The 20336-nt window shown below is 35.3% G+C and overlaps 1 protein-coding gene across 3 annotated transcripts in view; it reads left to right on the top strand.

The window, feature by feature from the left end:
* Positions 1-20336, top strand: part of KANSL1L (KAT8 regulatory NSL complex subunit 1 like) — a 96044-nt gene that overhangs the window by 11771 nt on the left and 63937 nt on the right. For 2 of the 3 annotated variants that reach the window (XM_070422042.1, XM_070422040.1), the window contains exons 2-3: positions 4591-5707; positions 17769-17910. In XM_070422042.1, coding sequence (XP_070278143.1) covers positions 4620-5707; positions 17769-17910 — 1230 coding nt within the window. In that variant the 5' untranslated portion in view covers positions 4591-4619. Of the gene's footprint in view, positions 1-112; positions 340-4590; positions 5708-17768; positions 17911-20336 lie in introns of those variants that run through there. The other variant, XM_070422041.1, reaches the window with a different exon arrangement.

Genomic DNA, 20336 nt, shown 5'->3' with positions numbered 1-20336 from the left:
GGGGAGGGATCTACTTCTCAGATTACTCACATCTTGTTGACAGGCCTTAGGTCATGGCTATCTGTTGGCTGGAGACATCATTTCTTTGCTATGTGGGTCCTTTCAGTTCACAGCATGGCACCTAGCATCCCTGAGTGAGAGTGGCAAGATGGAAGCCACAGTCCCTTTGTAGCCTAATCTCGGAAGTGAACATCCCATCATCTCTGATGCATTCTGTTTTAGTGACTAAAAGCAAGTCACTAAATCTAGTCCACACTCAAAGGAGAAGATTATCCAAGGGCATGAACACCAGGAGATGGGGATTATTAAAATCATTTTAGAAGCTGCCTATCATGCCAAGTAAGCCTTAGATATCTCACCAGAGTTGTTTTTGTGTATTTTTTTCTAGTTCTCTACCATAAATGTGCCTTAGCCACTCTCAATCTACATTTCTTTCCCTTTCCTTTTGCTATCAACTCTAGTTCTTAACTATTAACCTCTGTATATATTCTCTACCTCTTATTTTTAGTTTTCCCTTATCTTTAGTTTGTCCAGGGCCTAATGAGAACTGTACTGTGTCATATTTCACCTCTTTCCCTTCTGCTAGCCACTTTTATTAAATCCTTAACACTCTGTTAAACTTTTTGAGAGAGAGTAGGTGGGTAGGGAGGGGGTAGAGTATGGTATCTGTTCAATATAACTACTTCACTAGAAAGAACACTGATTAAGGCAGTTTCCCTTAGAGAGCAATAATAGTTATTTAAATACTGTTGCAGATATTTATAGGTTAGAGATACAGTCATTGAGTTGATCAAGTGACAGAATCTTGAGATTTCCCAATGCTAATAGCTTGTTTTATGATTATATATTTCTCATAAAAGTAGAATGAAAAATATATACTATAATATATACTATAATATATATTATAAACCCATAATCTGGTTATTTTTGTTTGTTATGTTTTTATTTAGAAAAAATGAAAATGGTATATATAAGATTTATTTTTTAGGCATTATATAAAACAGTGGTTCTCAACCTTCCTAATGCTGCAACCCTTGAATACAGTTCCTCATGTTGTGGTGACCCCAACCATAAAATGATTTTTGCTGCTACTTCATAACTGTAATTTTGCTACTGTTATGAATCATAATGTAAATATCTGATATGCAGGATGTATTTTCATTGTTACAAATTGAACATAATTAAAGCATAGTGATTAATCACAAAAACAATATAATTATATATGTGTTTTCTGATGGTCTTAGGCGACCCCTGTGAAAGGGTTGTTCGACTCCCAAAGGGGTCTCGACCCACAGGTTGAGAACTGCTGATATAAAAGTATGTAAATTTTGAGACATATGGAACTCTGGAAGAGGAATATACATAAATCTCTATTTTTTTGAGACATTATCCTGTATAATAAAAGCCTAGTATGCAAATTGTCCCCTCGGGCGGTCTTTCGACCAGGAGTTCAACCGCTCGCTATGACGTGCGCTGACCACCAGGGAGCAGCACGGAACATGGTGGGCGTCTGCAGTGAAGGCACTGCTGGCTCCAATGGGCCCCTACAGCGGGGACCTTGGTGGATGGTGGAGCAGGTGAGCGGGCGGCGCCAGGCCAAGGCAGGTGAAGTGGGGGCCGATCGCCCTGCAGATGGCAACTGGCGGTGGCGGCCCCGCCCCTTGCCATAATTATTTTCCTTTCAATGTGCACGAATCCGTGCACTGGGCCGGTAGTACATCAATAATTCTATACATGTAGGAAAGGCAAACACTTATCTTTTTATCACACAGAATTAACATCCATTAACATACGTTCATTTTGTATTTAGTCTTTTTCCTCCAAGTAATAAAACTTTGTAGTTAAAATTTAACTTCTTTTAAACCACCATTATTCTGTTTAATGGAACTTGATGCAGCTACTGTTATAACCTTGGTGGATATTTTTCTGTTTTGTTTTTTAAACACATAAACAGATAAACACCTAAGTACATATATGGTAGGTATCCTTTTTCTTTAACTTTATGCTTTTTGAGGTTTGTCCATATTTGACATATAGATTCAGCCACTCTTTTTAATTGCTTATAGTATTCCATCATGTTTTATTATGCATTGTTAGATATCTGGATTGCTTTGAAAGAATATTTTGCTATTAAAAATACTGATCTCTTGTGTATCTGTGATACGTTTAGACTTAAAACATTATTTTTAATTTGTTAGTTGGAAAACTGGTCTCTAGCTTTTTTATTAATCTACTACACGAAATTTGTGCATGGGGGGCGGGGTTCCCTCAGCCTGGCCTGCACCCTCTCACAATCCGGGACCCCTTGGATGATGTCCGACTGCCTGTTTAGGCCCAGTCAGACATCCCTCTTGCAATCTGGGACCACTGGCTCCGAACTGCTCGCCTGCCTTCCTGCCTCGTCGTCACCCCTAACCACTCACCTGCCTGCCTAATCACCCCTAACCATTCTGCCTGCCTGTCTCATTGCCCCTAACCACTCGCCTGCCTGCCTGATCGCCCCTAACCACCTCTGCCTGCCTGATCCCCCCTAACCACTCTACCTGCCTGCCTGATCACCCTTACCTGCTCACTTGCCTGCCTGATCGTCCCTAACCGCTTCCGCCTCGGCACCCGCCGCCTCGGCTTCGTCCGGAAGGTCGTTCGGCTTTCTGGTCTAATTAGCATATTATGCTTTTATTATCATAGATATTTCCTTCATTACTGGTGAGCTTGAGTATATGTTTAATGACTATTTGGATATTTGTCATCTGTGAAATGTCTGCCCATTTATAGGAGTTCCTTATATATTTTGGTTACTAATTCTTTGTCTAGTATATATGGTGTAGATATTTTTTCCTAATCTGTGCCTTGCTTTTAACCCTATATGTGTTTTTTTAATTGAATAGAAGTTTTTGTGTCTCTTTTTCCTTTTGACTATTCTTGCTCGTCTTTACAAGAATTAGCTTTTGGTTTTCAATTTTTAAGTGGGGATTAAAGGTATAGAGTTACAGCTAGCACATTGTATGGGGACATAAGATATATTAGTGTGGCCATTTAAGTGACTGTTAACTGTCATGTGTTGAAACAAAATTAGGGAGTATCATAGTTCCAAAGTATCTTCAAAAACTTATAATTGTTAATGATTAAAATGTTTTCACGAACTATTCAGTCTTCATAATTTTTAATGGTACTGAATTAACTTTTCTATATTTCACAATATATGGTTTTATATTTCTTCTTTTGATAAAATACAATGAAATTTGTTTAATTATGAGATAAATCTTTAGTGGTCATCTGGAACAGTCCCATTTCCATGCAGGATTAACAGCTCTATAATGATAACTGATGACTGCCCATTTGTGAGAAGGAAAAAAAAGTTATTGCAGATGCTTTTTCAGGAAAAAATTTTGTGCATTGCAGATTAGCCGAGTTTTCATTATTACATTTTTAACAACTATTAAATTATATACGTTTTTATTTGTAGTTCAGCTCACTTATATCTTAAATTTCTAGTATATTTTGGTTATTTTTACTAATACTGTTTAGATTATAAAATTTAAATGAGAAATGGAGGTTTTGATCAATTTATTATATTTTTTAAAGATAATTCATTCTTACTTTTGGCTGAAAGTATGGGATTGAATTACATTTTAAAGTATGATTCCCAGATTTCAGGTTGGAATTTTTTTACTCTCTCTAAACCAGTGGTTCTCAACCTGTGGGTCGTGACCCCTTTGGGGATCAAACGACCCTTTCACAGGGGTCGTCTAAGACCATCAGAAAACACATATATAATTACATATTGTTTTTGTGATTAACCACTGCTTTAATTATGTTCAATTTGTAACAATGAAAATACATCCTGCATATCAGATATTTACATTACGATTCATAACAGTAGCAAAATTACAGTTATGAAGTAGCAGCGAAAATAATTTTATGGTTGGGGTCACCACAACATGAGGAACTGTATTAAAGAGTCACGGCAATAGGAAGGTTGAGAACCATTTCTCTAAACATTGTTTAAAAACTGAATCTTGAGATGTACAGTTGGGCTTTGAACAACATCTATATGAACTACATCAGTCCACTAATACACTTTTTTTTTTTTTTTTTTTCAATTAATACTGTAAATCTGTTTCTCTTCCTTATTTTCTTAATACCATTTTCTTTTTTCTAGTTTACTTTATTGTAAGAATGCATATAACATACAAAATATTTGTCAATCAACTATGTTATCATTTTGGGGGGAGTCAAATATGCCGATTTTTGACTGTGTGGGAGGTTGATGCCCCTAACCCCTGCGTTGTTCAAGGGTCAGCTGTATTATATTCACAAATATTTGTCTAATATTTACTGTGCTAGGTAGTGTGAAGCTTTAATTGGAGTTTTGGGTATAGGCCCACAGTCAGAGTGAAGAATAGTGTAGTGCTAGTTGAATTCCTTATGAGCTAGGAAAGAGCAGAGATAGTGTTAGGAATTGGGAAAAAAAGGAGTTTGATTTAGTTAATATTTTAATCAGAAACATTAAAAATGTTGCCCTTGGAAAGCATATAAGCATAAAACTCTTTTCTAAATATCTGATTACTTATTTTTACATTGCTTTAGGTTTCCAGTAATTATCTGCAGGATTCGCCATGACCCCAGCTCTGAGGGAGGCAGCAACAAAGGGTATCTGCTTTTCATCTTTACCAAATACCATGGAGTCTGACAAGATGATATGCGTGGAAGGCCCAAGAACTATGGATGAAAAGCTAAAGGGAGACACTTTCTCTCAGATGTTGGGATTTCCAACTGCTGAATCTACTCTTAACACTAATTTTGTGAATTTAAAACATTTTGGCTCCCCTCAGTCTTCAAAACATTATCAGACTGTTCTTTTAATGGGTTCTAATTCTACATTAAATAAATACAGTAAGAATTGTAAACAAAAGAAATTAGGGGAACCCAACTGCAGTAAGCTGAAAAACATACTGTGTAATGGCAGCAACATTCAGCTCAGTAAAATTTGTCATTCTCATTCTGAAGAGTTCGTCAAAAAGGAACTTCTGTCAGATAACACAGGCCACTGCATGACAGATGTAAAAATTACTTTGGATTCAAATATAACCAAAGACACTAATGTAGATAAAGTACAACTACAAAACTGTAAATGGTACCAAAAGAATGCACTTTTGGATAAAGTTACTGATGCTGAGATTAAAAAGAGTTTATTGCACTGTGCTCAAAAGAAAATTGGGCCTGGCCATTCAAATGTGCCTGCTAGTTCCTCAGCTTCTGAAAAAGAAGAGGAAGTGAATGCTCGTTTACTTAATTGTATAAGCAAACAGAAAATTTTACTTAGTCAGGCTAGAAGAACTCAGAAACATTTGCAGATGCTCCTGGCAAAGCATGTTGTTAAGCACTATGGTCAGCAAATGAAATTTTCTATGAAACATCAACTCCCCAAAATGAAGATTTTTCATGAACCTACTACAGTTTTGGATAATAGTTTTCCTAAATGCACTGAAATTAAGCCAGACATCAATTTATTGACTGCTGAGAATAAATTATGGAATGATACAAAAAATGGCTTTGCACGGTGTACAGCTGCAGAAATCCAAAGATTTGCACTGTCTGCTACAGGGCTGTTGACTCATGTTGAAGAGGGTCTGGATTCTGATGCAACTGATAGCAGCTCTGATGACGATTTGGATGAATATACCATTAGAAAAAATGTGGCAGTGTAAGTGCAAAATTACCATTAGATTTTTTCCTGTTCTATGTATAGTGGCAATTTTTTTATTTCAAGATATATTAAAAAGAAATAGATTTTCTATAAGCTTAATGCCTTAACCTTTAAGTTAGAGAACTGACAAAATTTAAACGTGTGTTATTATTTAAACTGCTATGTTTGAATATATACATGCTATTTAAAAAAGTTATTTATCTAGGAAAAACCAACACAGGAATAATAAAAGCTAACTGGCTGTAAGTAAGCATTTTTCCTATTCTTGAATAGAATAGGCTATAGACAAGGCCTAACATTTTGCTTAAGTGATCTAGCCAATATGTATATCTAAACTCAAAAAATATAAAGTCTACACATAGGGAGCCGTCATTGACTTCAGAAGTTTATCAGTTGAGAATATATATAAGTTGATCTACGTTTATTTTTAACTATTTGTATTCAAAGCTTTCAGCTCTGGTCTTCACCAGCTTAGTGAATTTTTGCTAGATTAATGTAGCTAAAACAAACTATAATGTCAGATTTTAGATACCTGTTGAATTCTTACCATGTGCTGGACCCTAGTGAGTTTAAATATTCACAGCCTCTATCCTCTTAGAATCTAATCTACTTCAAAGAGAGGTTTCTAGATATGAAAACAAGACGAAAAAAACAAAGCTAAATAGTTTCACTTATCATGTTAATATTCCAGAACAGCTCTATCTCATGGAAGTCTCTGAGATGATGGAGTGCTCTATATCTGTGTTTCTCAGTAGGCACTAGCCTCGTGCGGCCAATGAGCACTTGGTGAAATGCGACCAGAGCAACTAAGAAACTAAATTTTTAATTTTTTAAAAATTTGAATTACTTTTATTTAAATAACCAGATAGAACATAGTTTTCAATCTCGCTTCCAAGGAATCTGGTAATGTTCCTAAATTTAAATTGATGCAAAGTACTGTGTATACGTGGTCTTTTGGGAAGAAGAAGTTCAACATTTTTATCTACTTCTCAAAGATAAATGAGAATCATTATAGAATTCAGCTGAACACGTTATTTTTTATTAATAAAAAGGACAGTTTATTTTTATAGGCGGGAATAAAATGTAAAGCACAGTCTTTTGGTGTTCTGTTATCACTATATTTGACATTTGTTTGAATGTGGGAGTTAATAGTTATTGAGCACATACTATTTTTCTGACTGACATTGTGGTATTTATTTTATATATGTTATATTAATTGATCTTTGGAATGCATAATTGATTTCCGAATGTTGAACCAGCCTTGCATACCTAAGATAAATCTCACTTGGTCATAGCATATAAATTTTTTTATACATTGTTGAATTTGATATAGCTAATATTTTGTGGAGGGTTTTGCATTTATCTTTATGAGACATATATATTTATAGTTTTCTCATATGTCTTTGGTTTTTGTATTTGGGTAATGCTGGCCTCATAGAATGAGTTAAGAAATAGTACCTCTGTTTCTATCTTCTGAAAGAGATTGTAGAGAATTGGACAAATTTCTTTAAATTTTTGGTAGAGTTTACCAGTGAACCCATTTGGGCTTGGTGCGTTCTGTTTTGGGATGTTATTAATTATTGATCCAATTTCTTTAATAGATATAAACCTATTCAGATTGTCTATTTCTTCTTGTGTGAGTTTTGATAAATTGTGCCTTTCAAGGAATTGCCCCATTTATCTAAGTTATCAAATTGGTGTATTTAGAGTTGTTTATTTTCCTTTATTATTCTTTTAGTATTCATAGACTTTTAGGGGATTTCTACCCTTTCATTTCTGATATTATTTTTTTCATCACTCTTTGTTTTTGAGTTGCCTGGCTAGAGGATTATTGATGTTACTGATGTTTTCAAAGAACCACTTTTTTGGTTTAATTTATTTTCTCAATTGCTTTCATCGTTTCAGTTTCATTGATTTCTGCTCTAATTTTATTTCTTGTACTTGCTTTGGCTTTAATTTGCTCTTTTTCTCATTTCTTAAGGTAGAAGCTCAGATGATTGATTTTTAGATCTTTCTTATTTCTAATATATGCATTTTAATACTATAAATCCTGTGCTTTTCTCTTGTGCTTTTCCCCATAAGTATTGTCTTCGCTACATCCCATACATTTTGATGATTTGTATTTGCATTTAAGTTCATAATATTTTAAAATTTCAGTTAAGATTTCTTCTTTGTCCCACGTGCTACTTAGAAGTGTATTGATTAATTTTCAAGTATTTTGGGATATTCCAGTTTGTTTCTGTTAGTGATTTCTACTTTAATTCTATTGTAGTCTGAGAGCAGACTTTACGTATATGATTTCTTTTTTTAAAACATTGTTAGAGTGTGTTTTATAGCCCAGAACATGGTCTCTTTTGATGACTGTTTTATGTTAGCTTGAGAAGAAGGTGTAATCGGCTGTTGTTGGATGTACTGAGCTCTTGAAGTCAGTTATTTTCAGTTGATTGATGGTGTTGCTGAGTTTACCTGTATTTATACTGACTTTCTGCCTGCTGGCTCTGTGCATTTCTGATTGGAGTGTTAAAATCTGTACCTATCATAGTGGATTAATTCATTTCTCCTTGCAATTCTGTCAGTTGTTTCCTCACATTGTTTGATGTTCTTTTGTTAGGCTCATAGACATAAGGATTGTTACCTTCTTGGACTGTTGACCTTTTTATTGTTATGCAATGTCCTGATTTCTCCATCTTAACTTTGCTTGCCCTGAAGTCTGCCCTGAATGAAATTAATATAGCTACCCACTTACTTTTGATTAGTGTTAGACTGGCATAACTTTCTTTATCCCTTTACTTTTAATCTGTATGTTTTATATTTAAAGTGAGTTTCTTGAAGACAACCGATAGTTGAGTCTTGTTATTTATTTATTTATTTATTTATTTATTTATTATTGTTTTATTGCTTAAAGTATTATAAAGAGTATTTGAGTCTTGTTTTTTAATCCACTCTGACAATCTCTTTTAGTTAAAGTGAATATTAATGTAGTAGATTAATATCTCCCATATTTGTCACTGTTTTTTATTTGTTGCCCATTTTTTGCTCTTATTTTTGTCTTCCACTCTTCTACATTTTGTAGTTATAATTTAACACTTTATATGATTTACTTTCTCTCCTATTTTTAGCATATCAGTCTTTTTTCTCTTTTTTTAGTGGTTACCCTAGAGTTTGCAGTGTACATATACAGCTAATCCAAGTTTTCTTTTAAATAACATACCTCTTTCTGGGTAGTGTAAGTACCTTATAATAACAAAATAATCCTAATTCTTCTGTCCCTTGTATCACTTTTACTTATACACAAGCATACACATACACACACACACACACACACACACACATACATACAAGTACACATAGACGCACACAAATACAAACTTGATTACATTGTTTCTATTATTTTGAACAAATCATTAGTTTCATTGTCAATTAGACCCATTAACGATAAGAAAAATAAAAGTTATTTTCCTTCACTTATTTTCCAATGTTTTTTTTGTCTTTATATAGAACGCTATTTCTAAACTATACGATTGTACTTCTCTCTGAAAAACTTTACATTTGGCATATAGAGGAACAATGTCAATAGTGTGGAATTTGGTTTGGAGTTTTTTCCAAAACACTATAAACACGTTAATGTTTTAGAATGATGAGTGGGAAAGCTTTTTCAGAACTAAAGAGAAAGCCTTAGTAGTATAAGAAAGATGCTGAAAATTACCTTCCTATATTGCAATAAAGTTTTGGTTTATTGGCTTAAAAATTGCTATATATTCCACTATATTAAAAGATTAGGAAGTTCTGAGTTCAGTTGAAGTAGCTGTGAGGATAGTTCACTTTTGTTAAAAAGAAATTGATCAAGAAAGCTACATTTATATGCTATTTCAAATTTTTATTAACTTGGTCTCTGTTAGAAGTGAATATCTTCTCTCTTTCGTTTCTCAAAGGAAGAAGCATGAGTTCCAGGATATGAAGCTTTAAAGGATGGACAGGCTTATTGATACAAATGCCAGTGGAAACTTAAACTGTACTAATATTTTTATAAGGATTCTTATTGTTTTTTTAGGACTCAGATTTTACAATTCCATAGATTTCGAGTGGTCTGGCTCTAATTTTGTTCCCTCTATAAGTTCAGCTATTTTTATAGAACATGGTATTATTCTGGAATGCATCTACTGTGTTATAGCAGAAACGCTTGTACTCAATTCTGGGTTGATAGTGATAATCACCTTTCTGAGAAACAAGAGTAGTCTAATTGTTTTTTATCTCTTTTCATTTTTTCATTGTCCACTGTAGTGGTCAGCAGGGCCATCACTGTTCCATTTGTGTGCAATAGAAGAAGGTACTCCTTCCTCTAAGCAGAGTTAGATTTGTAATTACAGGGTTGGAGAACTTGTGGTGGATTTGAGCTCTGCTTGTCCTTTTGGGTAAGCCCTTGTGCAGTGTATAACAGTGTCCCCCCTTATCTGCAGTTTCACTTTTCCTGGCTCCAGTTACCCATGGTCACTTGTGGTTTAAAATATTAAATAAAAAATTCCAGAAATAAACAAGTTATAAGTTTTACATTATGTACTGTCTGCATAGCATGATGAAATCTCATGTTGTCCCACCCACTCCATCCTGCCCAGGACATGAATCATCCCTTTGTCCAGTGTATCCATGCAGTAATATGCTATCAGCCTGTTACTTAGTAGCCATCTTGGTTATTCCCTGACTGTCGCAGTATCTCAGTGTTTGTGTTCAAGTAACCCTTACTTAATAATGACCCCAAAGTGCAAGAGTAGTGATGCTGGCAATTTGGATATGCCAAAGAGAACTCGTAAAGTGCTTCCTTTAAGTGAAAAGGTAAAGTTCTTGACTTAAGGAAAGGAAAAAAAAAATCATATGCTAAGGTTGCTAAGATGTTTGGTAAGAATGAATCTCCTATCTATGAAGTTGTAAAGAAGAAAAAATAAATTTGTGCTAGCTTTGTTATTACACTTCAAACTGCAGACTTACAGCCACAGTACATAAGTCCTTAATTAAGATGGAAAAGGCATTAAATTTGGGAGTGGAAGATATGAACAGAGAGATCACACATAACTTTTATTATAGTACCTATAGGTTAATATGCGAATTAGACCGGATAGACCAGATGTCTTCCAGACAAAGCCGTGGTGGTTGTGAGGGCCGAGGACCGGCAGCAGCCGAGGGCCGAGAGCAGGCAGCCGCAGTGACCGGCAGTGGCGGCAGCAGCAGCAGAGCGATGGGGGTGGTGCCTACCCCTGATTGGCCTGGTCGCCTCCCGCAGAGGGAGGCCAGAGGCAGCAGCAGCAGCAGCAGGATGATGGGGCGGCACCTTTCCCTGATCAGCTGGGTGGCCTCCCGCAGAAGGAGGCCAGACTGCAGCTTAGGCCCACCCCCCCGGGACATCCCCTGAGGGCTCCCGGACTGTGAGAGGGGGCAGGCCGGGCTGAGGGGCCCCTTCCCCCCCCCCCCCCCCCCCCCCGTGCATGAATTTTTGTGCACCGGGCCTCTAGTATTGTTATAATTGTTCTATTTTATTATTAGTTATCATTAATCTTTTAGTGTGCCTAATTTAGAAATTAAACTTTATCATAGTTATGTATGTATAGGAAAAAATATAGTACATATGGGTTTTGTTACTAACCATGGCTTCAGACATCCACTGGGGGTGTTGGAGCGTATCCCTTGTGGATAAGGAAGGCTACTCTACATTGGAAACACTACATGGTGACCTGGTTTTCTGAACAAAAGAAGTACGCACATGTGTAAACACACAATGCTTGTTTAACTGCTAAGTGCATGACTCAGACTATTCCTTTAGCAAATATGTTTAGACTAGTTTAAAAATTCATTTATTTGCTTTATTTGTATGCTATTTGTCAGTGTTTGATGTTATGCAAGGATTTTAAAAGCAGAGTTAAGACTACTTAACAGACCATGAACTTTCAAAATTTTTTTCATACAGTAGACATAGAATAGTATTTAGAGTACATAAGTGGTCCCAAAACTCTCTTTTTTTTCTTTCTCTTATCCTTTCTTTGGCTGGGGGGAGAAGAGTGGATAGATGGTAGTAAGGGAACAAGATTAAATTTGGCAATCTGATTTGTAAATTCTTGTAAACTAACACTGGAAATTTCTGTTCATACAGTTGACAGATTTGGTTCTATCAAAGTTCTAGGCAGAACTGTAAAATATATTCAGATTGTTTTTTCTCCCTTTGTTTCTCCTTCCTTTTTAGTTCCAGTCTCAGATTTTCCTTGGACATCCTAAATGAACCCTCCCCACTTGATTTATCTCCATGTCAAATTTTCCTAGAATTCATAACTATTCATTGATTTATTTTGTTAGTGGTAGAATATTAATGTTATTGACCTGTATGTCAATGAGGCTTAGTTTTCTTAAAGACAATGAACATTTTATTTTATTTATTTATTTATTTATATATTTTTAAAATATATTTTATTGATTTTTTACAGAGAGGAAGGGAGAGGGATAGAGAGTTAGAAACATCGATGAGAAAGACACATCTATCAGCTGCCTCCTGCACACCCCCTACTGGGGATGTGCCCGCAACCAAGGTACATTCCCTTGACTGGAATCGAACCTGGGACCCTTCAGTCCCCAGGCTGATGCTCTGTTCACTGAGCCAAACCGGTAGGGTGACAATGAACATTTTATTTTATTTTATTTTTTAAATATATTTTATTGATTTTTTACAGAGAGGAAGGGAGAGAGATAGAGAGTTAGAAACATCGATGAGAGAGAAACATCGATCAGCCTCCTCCTGCACATCTCCTACTGGGGATGTGCCCGCAACCCAGGTACATGCCCTTGACCGGAATCGAACCCGGGACCTTTCAGTCCGCAGGCCGACGCTCTATCCACTGAGCCAAACCGGTTTCGGCGACAATGAACATTTTAATGAGAACTTGTTAACCTAAATGATCCTAATGGCACAAAATATTTTTGAGGGAGGGGTATATTAAGTAAGGTATATGCTAAACTTTCATAACAAGACACCTCAACATGAATATGTAGATTTTTCCCCTCATTTAATAGTCAAGAATTAGCTTTGCTTTATAGGTTTTTTATTTTTTTGTTTGGTTTTGTTTTCAGGGAACTGTTGGCTTTGCTTTCCTCTAGAATTCTCTCCCTACCTGAATTGTTGAAAATAATTAACCAGTACCTTCATCTGATTTCCACACCCAGTCGTTTTTTTTAATACATAAAAGTTCTTTGAGTTCTAGCCACAATGGAGTGGAGTTATTGGTACTGTACTTGCTCTTTGGCTGTACTTGATGAGCAAACTGGACAAAATACAGGATGGGGTCGTGGCCAGTTTTCCAAGTGGTTAGAGCATCAGTGGGCAGACCTAAGGGTTGTGGATTCGATTCCCAGTCAAGGGTATATACCCCGGTTCAGGTTGGGCATGTGTGGGAGGCAACCAATCCATCTCACAGTCAAGGTCTCTCTCACAGTCAAGGTCTCTCTCTTTCCTCTTCCTCCCTTCGACTCTCTCTAAAAATTAATGAAAAAATATCCTTGGGTGAGGACTAAATAAAAAAACACAGGGTGGGGCAAAAGTAGGTGTATAGTTGTTTGTATGGAAAATAACATAATAATTAGTAAATGATAATATAAGAATAAACACTTCTGCTTACTCACAACTGTAAACCTACTTTTGCCCTATCTTTTATTTGAGATAGTCACTGTTTTCAGAAAATGAACACAGTGGGTGTAAGGCAGCAAAGGTTAGAGGTTCAGTGATTCCTGAGGAAAGAGAAACAGATGAAGTGACTCTGATTGGCCTTGTGTTCTGCTTGAAGGCATTTTATGATCTCTGATGCAGGCATAGAAAGCTAAGTAGAACACAGTGGCCTTAATTGAGACAAAGATTAGAGTTTGGGAGGCTGAAATAGCTGGAATTAGTAGATCAGAGTACTGAAATTGAGGGATCTATATATGCAATTAAAAAGCTCCAGAAATCATCATGTGGTCCCCTTGAGATAACTTTTTGAATACTAAGCTATGCATGTGTACACGAAACTCCACAGGGACAGATAAAGAACTAGTAGGAAGCCATATTCTGAACAATTTCTAGCACTCATACACAATTCGGAGATGTTTGAGTTCTGAATAAGTAGAGTGAAAGACTTTGTCAAAGATTTGGAGTGTTCAGTTAAGACCCCAGAAAACTCACTCTTTAAGAGTGAATTAGCCCTAGTTAGTGGCTACTCTATCTATACCTCTAACAGGTCTTAAAAGCAAGCTTAAAAGAAAGAAGTTGAAAAGCAAGTAATTTAACAACATCAGGGATTGGAGAATTACATCAGGGATGGAGAATTACAGCCCATGGACCAAATTCAGCCCATTGACTGTTTTTGTAAACAGTTTTATTGGAATACAATCACATCCATTCATGTATGTATCATCTATGGCTGCTCTCATGCTATTATGGCAGAGTTGAGTAGTTGTTAAAGGTTCTATGTGGCCCACAGAGCCTAAAATATTTACTCTCTGCCTGCCTACTGGAAAAGTTTACCAACCCCTGGTCTAAAGGAATCAGATTTCAGGCAAGGATAAGCTCTTCCTAGGTGAGCAAACACCAGTGGAGAAATTTGGCATAATTTAATGTATTTCTCCCAATATAATTCTTATTTTTCTTGGGCTAGTTATTTTCTACAACTGGATCTTCTTTTTTGACTTTTTATCATAGTTAATTTATTGTTGTTAGTGAGCTAAACATTTATGTTAAAGGCATAATTTATACCAGCCCCTCTTTAAGTCTTAGTAATGTAGGATGTGATATTAGAAAGTTCTGTCTTATTCTGATGAACTACACTTGAGGGTCAAAACAGGAGTATAGGTTCGTGATGTTTGACAAGAAGTTAGTATCAAGAGAAATTATACTCAAAACAACTTGGTTTAAACAGCTTGTGCTTGTTTTCTTGACTAAGTTAAGTGGTGACTGCAAACAAGCAAGAATGGTGATTGAAGGCATATGCTGCTGTTCTGGGGACTGATTAGTCTCACTGCCCAGGGGGTCTCCACTCACTGATGTCTTCGCCCTAATCTTCACTGGAAGGAGGAGCCCTTCCTTAGGGTCAGCATGTGGTGGTCTGTTACAGACGCCACAGAGATGCAGGGAATCAGTGTTAGCAGTCTTATATGCTAATTGGGAAGTCTAGACACTGGGGTATTCCTCATATTCTTATTTGTTTGTTGTTGCCTCAGCTATGTTCTCATTGATTATGCTCTAAATTAAGTAAACCATTACATTATTGGTTATATAAGTTGTTTACATGAAATCTGTTTTGACTTTAGGGTAAAACAGGTGTTAAACTCCTATGAGTGAGATAGCCACATGCTTATCTGTAACATGTTTGCAATGTTAATTATTTTTGAGAAATACACTTTTTAACCAAGGAAGCATTTTTTTGTGGAAAAGCTTGTTTACCATTTTTAATTATAGTGAATGTATTTTATTTACGCCTATTAAAATGTAGGGTAATGTATCCTTTACAGATAATTCATTTTATATACCACAAAGCCCCAGTATTAGTTTATTTAAATTTAATATGATATTGCTATTTTTCTATGTTAGTATAAGTTAATATAGTGTATGAACATAAAAATGAATTCTCTAAACTTAACTTGAATATCTGAATATCTTTATTAGGAGTACAATAACATGAACTCCACGAAAAATATTTATTATATTTTACCATTAGCTAATCATCATTTTGATAGCCAAGCAAAAGTGCATGTTATGGGGAAATTTTCCAACTGGAACAAAACTTACTGAAAGACTAAGATCATCGTGGATTTCCCCATGCTTACTACACCATACTTCTACAAGTCCTATCAACTTTAAAATGAACCTTGAATCTATCTTCTTCAACTCTTCTTTATCTCCTACCCCTTTCCCAGTCCAAGCCATTTTTATCTTTTATTCAGAATAGGCTATATTTAGAGTGACAAGTTAACCTCCTAATCTCAGTAGTTTAACACAACAGAGGTTCACCTTGGCTTACATAAAGTCAGTGTAGGTTGGTCTGTGATCCTCCTCCATCCTGTGGCTGTACTATCTGCACTAGTGACTTCGAAGGTTGTCAGGGGACTGGAAATGATTAGGTCACTTCTACTTATAGCCCATTGGCCAGAACTAGTCTCATGGCTCCAACTTAAGTGCAAGGAAATATTTGGAGATCACTATCTCTGTCACATCCAGATTATTATAGTTGCATCCCCATACTTTCCTTATTTCCTCTCATGTCCCACTTCAATGCTTTCTCTACCTGGTAGCCAGAGTGCTCTGAGAAAAATGTTTTTATGATCTTGCTAATAACTTTGTTTTTGTATAAAATCCAACACTTTACCCTCACCTATGCAACCATCGCATGATCTGGCTCTTGCCTTCCTCACTGATCTGATGATTGGCACTTAGTGATATTAAATATCTGTGAATAGGCATTCTTTTACTTTGTCTCTGATTATAAAAATGTGATTTAAGAGTGTCTATTTATAAAATCACAATAGTGACTAAACTGAATAAAGAATAATTCCAGGAGAAGTCCTAATATATATGAAAGTCTCCTTAATCACTTTGCCGCAATTAGAATCTTAAAAAAATAGCTTTTGGGAACATTGATATAATGTAAAATCCTGTTATAATGGATAAATTCTGTATAGTAAAGTTAAAATTGTAATATGTTTCTCTGACAATAAATGATCTCTATAATGTTTTCTTTGACTAAAGTATATATGAAAGACTTTCTATTATGATTTCATCTGTTTTTTAAAAAGTAATAAACTTGATTTTTTAGAGCAGTTCTAGGCTTACAGCAAAATTGAGCAGAAAATAGAGTTCCCACCCTGTACTCCACAAACGTAACCTCCCCATTATCAACGTCCTTCACCAGAGTAGTGCATTTGTTACAATCTGTGAACCTACATTGACACATCTTTATCACCCAAAGTCTATAATTTACATTAGGGTTCACTTTTGGTCTTGTACATTCATTCTATGGGTTTTGACAATAAATGCCATTTTTAAACAAGTATTTCATAAAGCTTGTGTTTTTCCATTAAGTAATTTTTGTCCTTCAGTTATACCTTCAATCTCTGTCAGGTTTTTCCTTTAATCTGAAGTTCCTAATCTCTCTCTCTCTCTCTCTCTCTCTCTCTCTCTCTCTCTCCTCTCTCCCTCCCTCTCCCTCTCTCACCCCTCCCCCGCCCCCATCCAAATAGTTGTTTTCTACTTGGTGTGGTTGGAGTATTTTAATACAGTAATTAATTGGTAATCTTACAAAATGTGGATTAGAGCTGCACCCTTGCCAAAAGATAGAGGAGCTAAGGTTCAGTTCTTATGTTCAAATATGCATGAAACAAAGGCTTTACCTAAATTCTTGGTCATCTCTGGCCTGTGAATGCTGGGAGTCAGGTTTTAAACAAGCTGTTTATTTTAATAAACATGTCAAAATCTGTATATTTGGTATGCATATTTGAAATGCAACAGAGCATTCATCATTGATAATTTTTGACAATTTCTTTAAATTGATTTTAAGTATTTAATTATCTAATAGTGATTTCTGATTTAGCAAATGAAACTTGCATAGAATACAATTGCGTAGCTAAGGTTTGTTACTTGGATTTAGATCTAGCCCAGTTCAAATGACTTGTCTGAAACGTGACATCTGGCTGCTAGAAAAGCCTCATGCAATAGTTTTTACATGGTGTTACTATTGTTATTCTTGTTTCCTTTTCTTTGCTGGCCCACTCCTATTTCAGCCCTTCCACATTAATAAAGTATTAAGTAGCAAAGGAGATTACCCTACTGCTGATTAAGTAACATTGAATAAAAACAGGTGTTTGTGGAATGGAAAGATAAGAAAATTGAATCTTTTTCTGTGATAAGAAGTTGATATGCCATTCTCAGTTCATGTAATTAGATGTTTTGGAAAGGAAATTGGGATTGTATGACAGGAGTCAAGGAAGTTATTAAGCAGCCTCTTTGAAAACTTGATTGCCTTTGTGCTTTGACTAACAATGTCTATGTTGTTCACAGTAACTGTAGTACTGAATGGAAGTGGCTTGTAGACAGAGCAAGAGTTGGCAGCCGATGGACGTGGCTTCAAGCCCAGATTTCAGAGCTAGAATACAAAATCCAGCAACTAACGGATATTCACAGGCAGATTCGTGCCTCCAAGGTACTTTCAGTGTTCTTCTATTTTTTTTTTTTTAAATATTACTGATTTAGTTTGTCCTCATCTCTCCACACAAAATAATTGTTATAGGTTTTACAAAAATTTAGTTAAGACTTTTGATATATTAATTGCTATAAATTGAAGCTATCTTTATAATGCCTTTGTATTTATGGTGACCATTTTATCATACTTAAGCAATTCTGAACTTTGTTGGATTCCAGTTAATAGAAAATGATATACATTTCTGTAAACTTCTATTTTGTTGTCATGTATTTTATTGTATGTAAGAAATACTAAGTGTGTATCTTATTGAAATCTCCTTAGAGTTTTTTGTTTTGTTTATTAAAAATTTATAAAACATAAAGTGTTGCAGAAAGCAATATGGTGAACACCTGTGTACCTACCCCCAAATTTATCAAATATTAAATTTTTGCCAGTATGTACTTTGTTTCTAGAATAAGAAAGCATTACCTGTGCAAATGAAGTAGTTGTATGGTCCTGCAGCCCATTCTCTTCCCCCATACCACTGTAACCACTATTCTGATTCCAACATTTTTTATATTTATTATTTTTATGTATTTTTATAGTATTAAATATATTGGGGTGACATCAGTTAACAAAATTATATAGGTTTCAGTATGTATGTTTTTATACTATTGGCAAATAGGTATCTGTGTCTACAAATAATATTTATTTTCTGTGCTTTTGAAGTCTGTATAAATGATAACTACAAACTATTTTGCAACTTCCTTGTTTTTGCTCAGCATACTATTTATGCATTTTTATACTTCCAGTATGTTATTTAATTATATGACTAGAATAGAACTGTATGAATACAATGAAATGTTTATCTCTTCTCCTATTTTATTTTGATAGACAGTGTTTCCATTTTTACGCCAGTAAAAATAATACTGCAGTGACTATCTTATGTTTTTGTGAGCCTGTGGAGAGCTCTTGGCTACATGTCTAAAAGTGGAAGTGCTGGGTGTTGGGCATGGCTGTCTTCAATTTTCTTATACTCATTGATGTGACTGGATTCCCACTGGCAGCAGTGCATAAGAGCTCCTGTTTCTCCACATTCTTGCCTACATTTTATATTTTTTGACCTCCAGTATAATGGGTGTGAAGTATTATTTTATTGCTGTTTTAATTTGTTACTGAATGTTGTGAGATTGGGCCTCGGTGTAATTAATTATCCAGGTTTTTTTTTTCTGTCTACGAGTTAATATATCGTTTTATACTTTTTTGGTGATGGTGGTGGTGGTGTGTTCTTGAGGATTTGGATACTATTCTTGGTCAGTTGTAAATATTACAAATCTCTTGTAGGATTTACAGTCTACGGGAATACAAATTAAGCAAATTATTACACAAATAAATGCTGTTTTAATTCCAACCAGGGGAAATTTAACATGGGATTTCCCTAGCTTAAAGATATATTGTTTCTCTAAAATTGTAGGGTGTTTGCTTGGAACTAGTATATTTTCCCATAGAAGCAATAGCAAAAAGAGTTCTCCTGCAATTCCATGAAGTCTAATTTAATATAAATATTGCTAATATCTCAATAACTTTTTTTGTGGGAAATTGTATTCAATGTGGTGAAAATGTGGAGATAATGTTGTAATGGAGGAAATATTGGTGATTGGTTTGAAAACAAAAAGTTGTGAAGGGAGGACTTTTGGAACCATGTGGTTAGCCCAACCCACCTAGGGTCTGCACATAAATAAAGATTAATAAGTTTTAGGCTCTGTCTGTCATGAGTTTATATTTTGGTAGGAGTGATAGACCATGTAGATAGTTGCAATATGATGTAATACATATGTGCAATGACACGTGTTTTTAATAACATACAGATGTGGCATAGAGAGAACACTTATTTTAGGGTTTAGCATGTGGGTCAGAGAAGACATCAATAAAGAGGTGATGCCTCAGTATGACTTTGGAGAATAAATAGTACTTTGCTTGATGAATCAATAGAACTAGAAATTAGGAAAGGGCATTTCTTAAAGGTTTGAAGTCAATAAACAACATGATCTTTTTTAGGGATAACAAAGTATTTTATTATGGTATTCAAAGGAGCAGAAAGTATGAGTTGTCAAGGACAGGAGAGAAAGGTACAAAGTCATCAATATGATGGTGATATCTGTAGGAAGGTGTATGGAAAGACAGAAATAACACCTTAGGCTTAATGGTTCTCTCTGTTGCATTTGAGGGAACTATGTTCCAGAATAGTTTCCTGATGGAAGTTTCCTATTCAGTTACTGTAGTGACTGTTTCTTATTTTAAACCTGTCTTCACTGGGGCCGTCCTTCAGTTGTAGTGATTTTCCAGTCCTTTCAAGATCACCAAATAATCTCTCCTCTTTGATCAGTTCCTTAAAAGGATATATCACAAGCATTTTTATAGCAAAAAGAGTAGTAAGCATGAGCCAG

This window comes from Myotis yumanensis, unplaced genomic scaffold (genome assembly GCF_028538775.1).
Source record: "Myotis yumanensis isolate MYYU_CA2020_CCGP unplaced genomic scaffold, mMyoYum1.0.hap1 SCAF_8, whole genome shotgun sequence".
Lineage (NCBI taxonomy): Eukaryota > Metazoa > Chordata > Mammalia > Chiroptera > Vespertilionidae > Myotis > Myotis yumanensis.
This window is presented reverse-complemented; position numbering and strand designations above follow the sequence as displayed.